Here is a 14,122-nt window from a genome sequence, read left to right as displayed (position 1 = left end):
TGCTAAAGTGGATGAGTTGCAAGGACAAGTGTGCTTGGATAAAGGCAGCACTCTTGGGTGCAGCAAGACCACATTCTGACAGAAACAGTGTTATGCAGGCAAGTTTGTGGTGAGCGAGCTAAAAGCTAGGAAGCTGAAACCTCATTCAGAAGGAGAAGTTATGAAGTAGTGCCCTGTTGCAGCTGCAGAGCTGCAAGCATCAGACTAAGTAAGTCAGTTTGTCTCAAATAATTCATAGAGATGCTTCTGGCTCAAGACTGACTGAGCCATACCTGGAAAACCAGCTGTGAGCATCATCATCATCACCACTATCTGACATGATGACACCTCACCAAAGAGAAGCAGTTCCTGTCGAAGCAGAGCTTGGTGTGATATGTGTTCAGTGATTTACTATGACTGCCGAAGGATGTTAGAAAAATTGAATAAAAAATAAAGGATGCCAACCCAGTGGCATGCCAGGAAAAGCTGAAACTGCTGACAAAAACTCCAGTTGTACTGGCTGCTTTGCAGGAAGGGAAGGATACTGGGTCAACATCCATGACAAACATGATTATGCATGTTATGGAGTGATTGGCTTGAGTGGATGGACCTCAAGCATTGCTCAACATTTCACAGACAGTCTCGTCTAACTGTTGAGAGACCGACCCTGGCAAACATTGGTCTGACGGTGACGCGGCGTCCCTTGGTTCGACAGTAGCTGCAACATGGTTATGAGGCCCTCTCTTTTACTCAAAAGAGTCATTTCTGTTGACATTTCTCACGAAAACCATAGTGATAGCCGTACAGCATGTAGCTCTCATCCATGTGTTTTTTACTCTTGAATATACTAGTTTCTCAAGAACTTTAAAAAACAGGGTAAGCAGATGAAGGACAATGGTTAGTAAATATGCTGCAGTCACCTGATTTCAAAAGCAGTATGACGTCAGCTACTTTAAAGTCGCTGGGTACACCACCGGTTTTGAGGGACAAAATTAAAACGTGTGTGGAGGGCTGAAGACTAAAAAAAAAGCACTTTCTTTACAAGTCTAGATCTTATTTCATCATGCTCTACAGCAAAGTATCACACTTTTCAATTCAGTTTTACTCATATGTGCCACATCACAACAAAAGAGCAGGTCTAGACCATGCTCTTTAATGTACAGTTCTCCCCAACGATTCCCCCGTGAACAAGCACTTTACACTGGAAATTCTGATGCAGCTCATACAGATGCTATAGGATACATTGTGTGTCTGCATGAGACACAGAGAGTTGTGACAAACTGTTAGTATTTGATGGCCTGAGAATGAGACACTGAGTTGATGAATTAAGTTCATTTTTGAGAAAGTCAATGTTAAAGTCTCCAAGAAGAATAGATGCCTTTCACTTGTTACTTCTCAGCTCCGCAGTAGAAGACAGAGCATCATTAATGATTCCAACATCAGTATCAGGTGGAGTTTGTTTCCATGAAAAGCGATTCGACATCAGTTTTATCTAATGCTTAAACTCAATAAACTGAAGATAGAAACTTCTCCACCCTTTTTCTTCTTCTAGATCAGGCATCTCAAACAGATTCCATAAAGGGCCATGTGCCTGCAGGTGTTTATTCTAACTATGTAGGAGTACACCAGGCCAACCAATCAACATCAAGGGATCACATTAGTTATCAGCTGAAGACTGAGACCAGCTGATTAATTGATTCCAGCCTGGTGTGCTCCTCCTTGGTTTGAGACGTTGAAGAATGCACAGCATTATATTAAATACTGAATAGAAAGATACTGTCTCATCATTGAGCCATGTAGAAGACAGCACTGAAAACATATGATTTAAAGAAGAGTGATGACACATATCGAGTTAGATGGTCAGAATTTTTTCCAAACTGTATGTTTTGGTGGAGAGTTGGGGGAAAAACATTTTTGGCCTTGAAGAAGGTATTAAACTCCTGTTGTAATAATTGCATAGACGTTGGGCTTCTCTTGGGTTGAGAAAGCCTGTATCAGGATCAAAGCAGTCATTTTACATCATATCCTTGCTGTCATTGAGGTCCTGTGGATTAATGGCCAAATCCTCTAATGAAGTAGGATTGGACTCATTTACATCACACATGTCACTTCACAACAATACCTGTGATAATATGTTCTCTAGAGGTTAGTGATCATTGTGCAGCTGTAGAAAGACAAAAAGAGATATAGCTCGGGAATATGTACCAGATTGGAGAGGGAGCACAATTAGTTGATCATTTTTCAGAATGGTGATGTTCCCTGTCTTCCACTCCTCTCTGAATTACGGTAACAGTTCATTTCATTTCATGCGAGCATATTTAGAAAGCCCTCATTAATGAAGATGTTATGAGTGAAGATCATCAGTACCAGTGACAGGCCAAATGGCAGTACCTGAAACTGGAAACCTGGCCTTGGAAAGCAAAATGGTGTTCAATGTCAGGATGTGGTGATATGCACATTTTCAATTGAGGAGTGAAAACCACTCCCCTGCACTGATGGACTTCATTACTATTTTGGCATGAATAATTTTGAATGAGATTACCTTCAGGTATCGGCTGAGGTGCCTGAGGTCGAGAATAGGCTGATGACTGCCATTTTTTTCTATAGGAATTAACTATAATAGGTGGAATGAAACCAGTCTGCTGTGCACTTGAAATGGCCCCTTTTAGTAGTAGACCCTGCACTTCCTGCACTAACACAGGCTCTAATAATGGGCTCTTGACAAGTCGTTTAGGGTGGGGGCTGCTGCCGAAACTGCAGCTGGTACCTGTGAGCTACTGTTGACAAAACCCATGGGTCTGACACTACTCCCTCCCAACTGGCCTGAGAAAGTTGAAAGGGACATTCGAGGACTGGCCCTTGACCCCTCTCATTCCTTAAGGCATCTGGTAAGGAAGTCTGTGCCAGCCATATTTGCCCATGCTGTAAGACAGATGATGATAGCCTCCCCTGCGTCACATCTCAGTTGTGAGTGAGCTGACGAAGCAGAAGCAATAAGAGCCTTAGAATAAATTGTAAATGCCTGATAAGTATCATACATGCATTACATTTTTTTAATGATTAGCCTTTGACCCTAAGCCCCTTGCTACTTAGCCACTGTCTGGGCTGCCAGCTGTCAACTGAGACTCACGTGGTTGACACTTTTCACACACTCTTACGCCACACGAGTGTTCTCCCACGCACTGAAAACAAATTCATCACTGATAACGTTGTAGCATGAAAAGAGGATACTGACAGCACACGACATGGTACAGGAACGAGTTGTTCAGACCGTCAGGGGGAAAGTAAGAAATATACACAAATGTATTATATTGTGATAAATTCCCATGCATGCTATAATCTCATTCAGTGTATCTTCCTCTCCTCTCAAGTCATGCATAGGTAGGCAGGAGCGAGAGTGAGTTACTATGGTTACTCTATTTTCTCATGATTCCCCTTAATGGGTTTTTAGGTTAATATAATGCAAAACCATGAATATGATTCTATCTTTATGCTGAAATCTAGTAATAAAACATAATTTTCCGATTTTGTTTAACCCCACAGGGGTGCCAACACGCTGTCATGCTGCCTGAACAAATCTCACACAAAATAAGAGGGAGCCACCGCTTCATGAAAAAATACAATTATAAATGTTTGTCTCTGCAAACAGGACAAAATCTGAACATCAAGGACACTGTTTGTAAGGCACACACACATACTGCTCCAAAATCAAAGCACCTTTCATGTAGAGTTCTGCCCTACTTTGATCTTCAATTTGACATTAATGACAAACTCAAATGCTTCTGAAAAACTAAACTTATAACACAATTAAGACAGGCTAGGTTAGATTAATTAGGCTCATCAAAAATATGACGCCAGATCCTGGAGGTGAGAACTACAAATTTAAATACCAATTCATCATCATGTTGTTACGGTTCACAATGAGAGAGACCAGGACCCAGATGCAGAGACGTTAAACTCAGTTTATTAAAGACAAGAAAAAACTCAAAATCACCTCTTGGGCAAAACGTTCAAAAAACAAAGTACAACAAAGAAAAGCCTCGAGGGGCCGGTGATTAGCCAATTAGCGCTCTCCGCAGGGTGATCAGCACTGCCCCTCTCCTGCTCCAGCCTGAAACAAAAGTAACACACTGTGAGTGTGTAGCAAGAGAACCAAGAATTCACAACTATGACACATGTATTGGTATTTATCCTAGCTCTTATTTGGGGGGCAGTACCAAGAACTACATTTAGCTGACAAGATGTCAGAAGTGCCTTTGTAGTGTTGTAATAAATATGTGTGATAGCATCTCTGCACAATCACTAACAAAAATATGGCAAATCCAAATAAAAAAGTGATGCTAAGTACTATTTTCCTCTCTTCTATTTCTAGCCTGGCTTTCTAATTTAACAAATGTAGTTTGTTATCTTGACAGAATCATCCTGCTGATCCACTGTCTTTGAACAATGTGTTTTTTTCCTTCATTTACTTTTCATACAATGTACCTGTTTGTAGATTTAGCTACTCACCAACCCTCCAGATTTTCCTGAAAGTCCCATTTTGCAATGTCCCTTTACCCTTGTCTTCTCAACGCCATGTTTTAAACAACAGAATTGCTCTGTGCACTCACTAGGATGCAGGAAAGCAGCGTTGAACTGGTGGTAGATCCCCATACCCTTTTTAGGTTGTGCCTTCTGACTTAGGCTATGATATCTGGAGGTCGGCAAGAGTATGCAGATCAACCATACTTATTCATCGTTGACCATTATTATTGATTTGGCTAAACTGTGAATTTGGCTGCTGAATTTGCTGAAGGAAAATTCCTTCAGGTTGAGGAGTGATGACCTTGTCATCTGTGGTGCGTAATGTCACAGAAGACCTACACATAAAATTTGACAGATGCTGGATCTCACTCCAGAGTAAATGAAATATTGGCAGCCCTGGTTACTCTTAAGTTTTCCATTCTCACACTGCACAAATGGAGTTTAGAGTGATAACAGTGGCAGATTTACCATTAAAATTCACAGAAAAATCCAGCTTCTCATTTCTAGCTGACTTCATTCGATTCTGTCAGCTATATGATGACTCGCGCCAGTTTAAAGTGGCTACTGTAAACTGCTAATGCTTAGACTCTGTCAGCTGAGGAGTCTGTCTCCAGTTGACGTCTCCCTGTTAAAGACATGTGTACATGATATAATGCTTAAATACTGAGGCTAAAGCAACAAGTTCCAGGTATAACATCATCACCCTCACCAGCTGTTGATCCATGTCATGTATACAAGGGTAAAAATAATAAAGTGTAGCCACTTAAAGCGTTATTGGGTCCAACGCAACCTTTTAATTGCGTAGGGAATGGCAATCATTAACAGCAACCGTCTACAGTGGTTATATTAGACCACAGTGTGTTTTATTGTTTTATTTACTAACAGTGTCATGCTTTCATAGAAGAGAGAAGAATTTGAGGATTTGAAGAATGACATGAGACACGAGTTTGGCAAATGTAATGATATCTAATGCAAGTTTGGCTGAAGTTGTTCCCAAAACAAAGATCAACACTGAGCAGAATTCTAAATCTAAATTCTGATCTAGTTGTGTCTTGGCTCACAGATGTTATGTCCACAAACAGTGGCTGTGTTGGTCCTGAACAGGTATGTTTCTAATGTAATCTGTGACCCCACAAAATAATGTAGAGAGCTAATAACACACCCTTTGCCTTTGGACCTAACACTGGGTTACTACTGTTGGTGCTAAGCTAGCGAGATACAGAGTATCACTCTTCTTAGAGATTCACATCACATCAGCATGTAGCTATGATCATACATTGGACTCCACCTTCTGTCAATCACAACTCAACTCAAACAAACCAAAGCAAGATGGTCAGATGCCCTGGGCTCCCAGACTCTCAGGGGCCTCAAAAACACTTCACTGTTCATGAAATTTTGAATGGGCAGAATATTCTGAAATATTTCAGAACATTAATCTGTTGCTTTTTTTTCCAAGCTTTATCATTATAGTAGTTTTATATTGGTTTCATTGGCTATTCCAGGCAAAACTCAAAAACTCAGATATTCTGATTAACATGCACAACACGTTGTGATACATGTCCTTTCTCCATTCTCTAGGAAAAGTGTCATCAGTACTGGCCTGCCGAGCGCTCTGCACGCTACCAGTACTTTGTTGTGGACCCCATGGCTGAGTACAACATGCCTCAGTACATCCTGAGAGAGTTCAAAGTCACCGATGCCAGGGTAGGTTCTCCCTGATGAAGCTTTGCAGTCATTGTATGAGGCAGCAGCAGGAAGATGGCGTCACCTCAGTTCACTGTAATTGTCACTGACTTCACTGGTCATGACTGAGACCAGGTCTGCTACATCTACAGTATGCTTCCACAAATGTATACCAAAAATCTTCTACTATGCCCCATGCACGTAAAAAGTGCTTTGGGGTTTCGCTTAGCAACATGTGTCATTGCTACATGAAAATACGGCCTTTTGTCTCATTTAGCCACCAAAAGAGTTTTTAATGTGATCTAATTTATATATCTGGACAAGTGGGAAATATTAAAAAACAATATACAACTTTGTACAGCATGTTTTTTCCTCAAGAGAATTTGGGTGGAAAAATACTGTCTAACAAGCATTTAAATAACTGCGGCACATAAGAGATGACCAAAAAAAAACATACTTTATGTTGATAATCTTGTGCAGCACAAGATATTAGTGCCACGTTGAGAAAAATGTAATGAAATTGTGTACAAAGTACTTAAAGCACCAATCCATTTTGCTCTGAAACACTGTACGTTGGTGAGACACAGGATTGTTCTTCATGGTTTTGAAACTAATACATGTCAAATTGTTAACTCCAATAAAAAATGTATTTCCAAGGAGTTTCATGAAAACTCAGGTTGACAAAAAATGAGCCTTTGTTTTAAGACATGTTAGTTATTTAGATGAGTTCCATGATTCAAAGTTTGGTTACTTCTTGTGTGGTCTAAAGGTAGCAAGGAACATTGGATTGGTAAATATTAATACTTGTATGTATTGTTTTCTTTTTGAGTTTGAGTATTTCATTTCATTTTATGTTCTGACTATTGAGCTTCTGTATTCATGTATATGTGTCTTTATTTCAGAATATAAAACAAAAATTTAAAACAGGATAGTTTGGTGGTAAAAGAAAACTGAAGTTAATTAAATGCCTTTATCATTGCAAATGTGTTACCCCCTGATCACTACTGCATCTAACAGGAGAGGGCTATGTGAGTTACTAACAATATCTATCTCATTTTCCTGTGTTGTTTGTTAGGATGGTCAGTCACGGACCATCAGACAGTTTCAGTTCACTGACTGGCCAGAACAAGGAGTGCCAAAAACTGGGGAGGGATTCATCGACTTCATTGGCCAAGTCCATAAAACTAAGGAGCAATTTGGACAAGATGGACCAATCACTGTGCACTGCAGGTGTGTAACTGTTTGTGTGTGTGACCGTGTGTGTGTGTGTGTGTGTGTGTGTGTGAAAGAGAGAGAGATTTTCCTAATGTGAAGTTGACTTTGTTGTATGCTTGTATGTCTGCTGTGGTGGTGGTGGACTGCAAGTTACTGAAGGGTGTTTCCAACATTTTGTCCACCTCATTTATGTGTATGAAGAAGCTAAAATATTAGAAGTTATTCATATCAGTTCTGAGATATTTAATCAATTTCATTTGTTTTCCGTATTGGATTCCAAGGAGAATGGCTTGGCTTAAGCTAAGCAATAATACCTGTATATGTTGGTGTTGTTGTTAAGAGATCTGAGTGTTGTAGAAATGCAACTTGACTGTGAGAAGGGTATGGAAAAAAGATTTATAGAAACAAAAAGGTATTTTGTAAATTAGCTGTATGATGTGTTCCTGACCAAGAACACAACTCTGTGTATGTCAGGTGTTGGATGTTTAGATTAATAATGACACAACGGTAATCAGTCAAACCTTTATCATTTCTTAGAAACAAGTAATATTTTCATTTTATATTCCATCTGAGTCTCAAGACATTAAGACCCGTTTCAAAACATGGAGCCCATTCATTGACCGCATTAACAACAGAGAGTGACAGTTTGTAATGCAGGCTTATATTTACTGTACCTGTCTGATAAAACACTATGTTAATATAAATATATACTGATGAATTGTCCACTTCTTTTTTTTTATTTACTTTATTTATCCCAAACTGGGAAATTACTCTGTGCATTTAACCCATCCATGATTGGAAACACACAGGCGCAGTGGGCTGCATTCAAGTGCCCGGGGAGCATATTGGGGGGGTTAAGGGCACTAATACAGGGCTAATGGAGGGCGAGGGAATACTCCAACACACCCAAATTTTTCTGCCAGTCGGGTGGGGGAATTGAACTGGCAACCTTCCAATCACAAGCTGCTTTCCCAACCTCTGTTTGTATGTCTGTTATGTCTTAACATTTCATAGAAATATATATGCATTGTGAAAAGAAAAAGAAACACCTAATTATAATGCAATCCAATAAAACAACATCACATACTGCAGCCTAAAAAATGACCATAGATCTCAAGACCTCTTTGACACAAAGTTTTTCAAAGGCAGAACTTATGATTGGACTGATGTATTGGATCATCTACAGTGGATTGTGTTTGCAAGGCTCAGGCATGAGTGACTGCTGGTTATTAGAGATCAACATCCATCTCCTTATTCCTATAACTCTTTTTGTTGAGCTCCTCATGATGGCTCAGTGTGTTGCTGTCAGGTTCCTCTCTTCCGGCATGATTTCATTTGGCCTCCAGCTGTATCTTTGTATGTGATGAACTCTATGATGTGTAATGAGTGTGAAGAGTCTGATAACGTGTGTGTCTGCCAGTGCCGGTGTTGGGCGTACTGGCGTGTTCATCACCCTGAGCATCGTCTTGGAGAGGATGAGGTACGAGGGAGTGGTCGACCTCTTCCAGACCGTCAAGACGCTCAGAACTCAGAGGCCAGCCATGGTACAGACAGAGGTATGATACACTGCTGCTGGAGTGCATGAGGAGCAGGACATAAGAGAAGACAGAAGAAAATGTAATGTGGATAAGAATAGAGCATAGCGGGGTAAACACAACACAGCTGAACACTCCAGCATGTTAGCATTTTAAACTGATTGTGTTTGCCATATCAACTTTAAAACTTCATCATATGGCAGTGCAGTGTTCACAGCTTGTTTCCGCTGCCCCCAAGCGGTGGAAAACATCAGTTTTAAGTAAATATACTGAAGTTACATTCCACCACGTCAGCTTGATGCTGGAACAGTTTGCACATTTTTTACATTATCAGCTGCTGCAGCCCTTATATTTTGTCACTGCTTACAAACTGACAAAATGTTGTTTGTATCACTAGGACCAGTACCAACTGTGCTACCGGGCTGCTCTGGAGTACCTGGGAAGCTTTGATCACTATGCAACATAACCCCTCCCTCCCCAGAGGGACACCCTCAGAAGAGTTCAGTGTCTCCTCTGAGCCATATCCACTCAGTTCCATCAGTCCCTGCGGCCTGATGAGGAGGCTGCAAGGAGGGCCGATGAGGAGGTTATCACAGCAGGAAACGGGAGATTGGAGGGAAGAGGAGAGAGGACAGGACCACCTCCTCCTGGACTGGTGCCATGATTCTGCCACAGACCCCACACCAATACGTCCCATAAAACAACCCTGAAAGACTTTAATCATGCCTCATTCTGATTCTTGACTGAATACTCCTGTCACTCCCCAGTTTCTGCCTCCTCCTAATAGCAAAAACTATTTTTCTGCTATTTTCATTTATATTCATCATTACTATGTTGTTATGAATACTTAGAATTTATTTTGTAATCACTTACACTGGTTATTATATGTCTTAATGGGTCTTTTTTAAATGTGTTTATCTTTTTATTATTTTATTAGCACAAAGGACATGTATTTTCAACATGCTCTGAATTATTAATACTGGAGAGCGTATAGTCACAGCTGCTAATAACTGTTTTTCGTTCCATAGATGACATTATAATATTACCATTACTCAGTTGGTCTTATTTAGGGGGAAATATGGGTTCTGACTTCCTGTCTTCACATTCAACAGAATGATGATAATGATATGGATGATGATGATGATATTTACCACACAGAGCAAATAAACAGATAAAGTTTGTGAACTGCAGTTTGAAATAAACCTATTATACATGCAAAGACTACTCACACCTGAACAACTGCTAGCATGTAAGAGTTTCTTGTCTTCTTAAAGCCTTCAGAGATTTGGAGACTTCCAACAAAAGAAATATAAAGCTGTTGTAAAGGTTATGTGCACCATATTTTCCACATGCCTTCTGGAGTGGACTCAGGTTGACTAAGCACAGACAGCCTGTGTGTGATGATGTCAAATGCTGATCACATGTTCCATCCAGAAAAATAGAAAGGAAATCCGTTATGGCATCAGGGAAGAGCTCCAACACCCCAAATAATGACAAGCCCCAAAAACTTCAATTCAACTGGTTTACCTGCACAACCTTAAAGGATAAAGCTGACTTACTATATGTTTTCTTATTGTTAACAAATTCCATGGACACATCAAACCCAACAGTATGTTAGTATGTCTCTCAATACTTTCTGACTTCCTTGTCTGTGGCTCTCTGCACCAAGCCCATTGGTTCCCACTGAAATGACAATACAATACAAACATACAGCTTAAGTTTTAAAGAGGGTTGAGCATTTGTCCTGCAACAAGTTGACACTGTAGCTGTCGGCAGATGTTACTTAAATTTTGGGGCAGCGGGACAGCGCATGTTGGATTGATTCTAAATAGTGTGTGTGTGTGTGTGTGTTCATGATAACGAAGGAACATGTCATCAGTGTGACGGGGTCGTTCATTGATGTGCTTTAATCATTTCTGGACAACGATTTGGCACAGAGGAACAAGATGTATCAGGCTTCTATACACACACAACACTTGTTAGTAGATACACTCGTTGTTGGTTCAGGTCTGCACATTGGATTTCTTGATGTTGGGAAAGATGATCAGAATTTACCTTTAAATAAACTTTAAATGTCATTCATGTTGATTTTATCAAACCCAACACAATTCACAGCTGCGTTTCAAAACATCGGCAGTATAACAATGGGTTTGGAAGAATGCTGTTGCACAATTCATATGAAAGAAATCTGAAAGCATGATGAGTCAGTTTAACACAATCTCACACATTCTTGGGCTGCTTTTAGCCAAAGTTACTTTAAGTTAGCTTATCTGAAAACATGTCTAACTCCCACTACCATGCAATCTGATTTTCTGTGCTAATAATCATTTCAATAGAATTTCCAGACATACTGGGAATAAAGCCCCAATTCCAAAAACGTTGGGATGCTATGTAAACTATAAACAAAAGCAGAATGCAATAATTTGCAGATGACCTTTGTTTACCAAAAGGCCTTACGGATTTACGTAGTAAACTGTTTTATGAAGTGTTCTCAATCCCATGTCCTTTATCCAATCATGTTTTCACAAAGTGGTGAACCTCGCTCCATCCTTGCTTGTGAACAACTGAGGATGCCCCTTTCATACCCAATCATGATACTATCACCTGTCACCAATCAACCTGTTTACCTGTGGAATGATCCAAACAGGTGTTTTTGGAGCGTTCCGCAGCAGTTGTGGTACAGAAAAGTCAGTATGGACAGTGCACCATTACATCGTGGACCACATATACTGCATGCAACATGACTTTACATTATACAGGGAAGTGATTTAGTGATCCCCACACTTTTCTGACTTTCCCACTCGTCTTATGACCTGCACCTTTCTGTTTGCACACATGACTTTACACAGACAGGACACACAAGGAGAAACACTGGATTCATTCACCCTATTCATGATATATCACAGCTCAACTGTTTTATCACCGCGTTGCAGATGGACAGAGATCTGAGTGCAGCATCACTGTTCAGTGGTGGATCTCTGTAGTTTACAGCTGAGATGACAAAGTGAGATGAAGTGGACCATATGACAGATTCATTTCACAGAGTAATGCTGTAGGGGTCTTATCTGTTGTATATATGACCTTTTTTCTATTTGTTAATAAAAAACAGAGAAAAAATGTCTTGAAAACCTTGATGTTAATAAAGTTGAATAATTGGGTTTTTCATATAAAAGTTGTGGATTTCTTTCACTTCTCAACCCTGTGAAAGCATGGTGTGAGGTGACATTCAGTGGACCTCCAGCCCTTTTTGCTTCTCTGAGATTACATAATACAATTCCACACTCTTCTTTCCCCTCCCTTTTTCTCCCCCTCTTTCACTTCACTCTTCTGTTTCCCCTTTGAGTCGTTGACCAGTGTGTCACATTTATGAAGAAAATTTCACACGTGAATGGTGATCAGATTGAATTAGTATCAGGAGATTACATTTATGAATTCTAAAATTACTCCTTGATTGTCAAGAACTTTGTATCAAAGACATTTTAATGAGTCAGAAAATCATTTTTCCAAAAAATTCACGGAGGACTATTTATTTTAATTCCTGCAAGATTCCTTCAAAACTGGAACATATTCCTGAGGGACTTTTTTATATTCCTGGATTTTTTTGGAATGAAAATTAGTGTGATGCTTTAAGTGCAGTGCGGTATTGTGCAGTACTGGAAAAAATATTTGGATCCTTTACTTAAATAAAAGCATCAATATCTCGCCAAAAATACATTAAAAATAAAAATCCTCTATTTAAAATTCTGCTGAAGTAAAAGTGCATTTTGCATTATCAGCAAAATGTGTTGCGCGGCTGATTTAAACAACTTTAACTTGGCTATTTTGTCAATGTGTCATATTCGAGGAGTTGATTGAGGTTGTTGTTTTTTTTAGCTATATAACAGCCAGATATATGTAGAGGAGTCAGTATAACAAGTATAACGTAGCTTAGAATGGCAACATTCTTAACTATATGTGTTTGAAAAGATGTACTTGTTTCTATCCACCCCTGGTGCTTTTCTGTCTAATGTTCTTTATATTTGACTATTTTGAGAAAAAAGTAAAGAAACCAATAGAAAAGGCTAAATAAAAATAATAACAATTATTTAATTACAATAAGACTATTCAGTGTTTCTCCACAAGAATATTCCTGACAGTGTGGAGACAACATTTAAAATGCATTACGAGATTCTATACATATTTAGGGCATATATAAAATATTGACTTGACACTGACAACATCACACACTGTAAAATGAGCAGTACATATTCCATCCATTATCTATACACCGCTGAATCCTTTGCAGGGTCACGGGGGGGCTGGAGCCTATCCCAGCCATCTCTCGGGCGAAGGCAGGGGACACCCTGGGCAGGTCGCCAGCCTACCACAGGGCTACATATACAGACAAACAACCACACGCTCATTCACACCTATGGACAATTTAGATTTATCAATTAACCTAAGCATGTTTTTGGACTGTGGGAGGAAGCCGGAGAACCCGGTGAGAACCCACGCTGCACAGGGAGAACATGCAAACTCCACACAGAAAGACCCCAGGCGAGATCGAACCGGGGATCTTCTAGCTGTGAGGCGACGCTGCTAACCACCGAGCCACCGTGCAGCCAGTACATATTCCTTGAATTGGGTGTCTGCTTGGTGTTTTGATGATGGTGGTGGAGCTCTCTCTAACATGTCACTAATGATTCTCCCCTAAGTTGGTTGAGATCAGGTGCTTATGACCCGTCTGGAGATTTATTGAGGTTTTTCCATTAGTTTATTACCTGTCTGTGTATGTACCAACCCAATATCTGTAAATTGAGGGAGACATTTTCACTACAAACTAAGATGTGAGGCATTAAGTCTTCGAACAACAGATGGCTGTTGGGAATGCAGACCTATAGGGAATCCAGTGTATCACATTTCTTATAGCAGACATACAAAAAACCTGGATGGCTGTCTCCATTGTCTACATTTTACACAGGCATGATTATCACAGTAGCGTTTTAATGTAGTTTGATAGTTAAACTCAAATCAGTATCCAGACCTGGAGGTCTGGATACTGATTTAAATTACTCTTTATACTATTATTGACATTGTATGGCTTAAATGTACAGGTATAGGAATTTAGATACAGTAAAATAACATATCTGTATTATTCCCAAAGTGTGTTTCCTAATCTCTGACAGGTTAGGAGGCACTGGTGCAGC

General features: G+C 39.9%; 1 protein-coding gene across 8 annotated transcripts in view; it reads left to right on the top strand.

Annotated features, from left to right (window-relative positions):
• ptprfa (protein tyrosine phosphatase receptor type Fa) overlaps positions 1-12,093 on the top strand; it is a 324,162-nt gene extending 312,069 nt beyond the window's left edge. For all 8 annotated transcript variants that reach the window (XM_041935252.1, XM_041935258.1, XM_041935257.1 and 5 more), the window contains 4 exons: positions 6,082-6,207; positions 7,262-7,416; positions 8,822-8,957; positions 9,334-12,093. In XM_041935252.1, the coding sequence (XP_041791186.1) occupies positions 6,082-6,207; positions 7,262-7,416; positions 8,822-8,957; positions 9,334-9,402 (486 nt within the window). In that variant the 3' untranslated portion in view covers positions 9,403-12,093. The remainder of the gene's footprint in view (positions 1-6,081; positions 6,208-7,261; positions 7,417-8,821; positions 8,958-9,333) is intronic.
• The last annotated feature ends 2,029 nt before the right edge of the window (positions 12,094-14,122 follow it).

Source organism: Chelmon rostratus, chromosome 4 (genome assembly GCF_017976325.1).
Source record: "Chelmon rostratus isolate fCheRos1 chromosome 4, fCheRos1.pri, whole genome shotgun sequence".
Taxonomy (NCBI): Eukaryota; Metazoa; Chordata; class Actinopteri; order Chaetodontiformes; family Chaetodontidae; genus Chelmon; species Chelmon rostratus.
The sequence above is the reverse complement of the archived record's forward strand: the minus strand, read 5'-3'. Positions and strand labels throughout refer to the sequence as shown.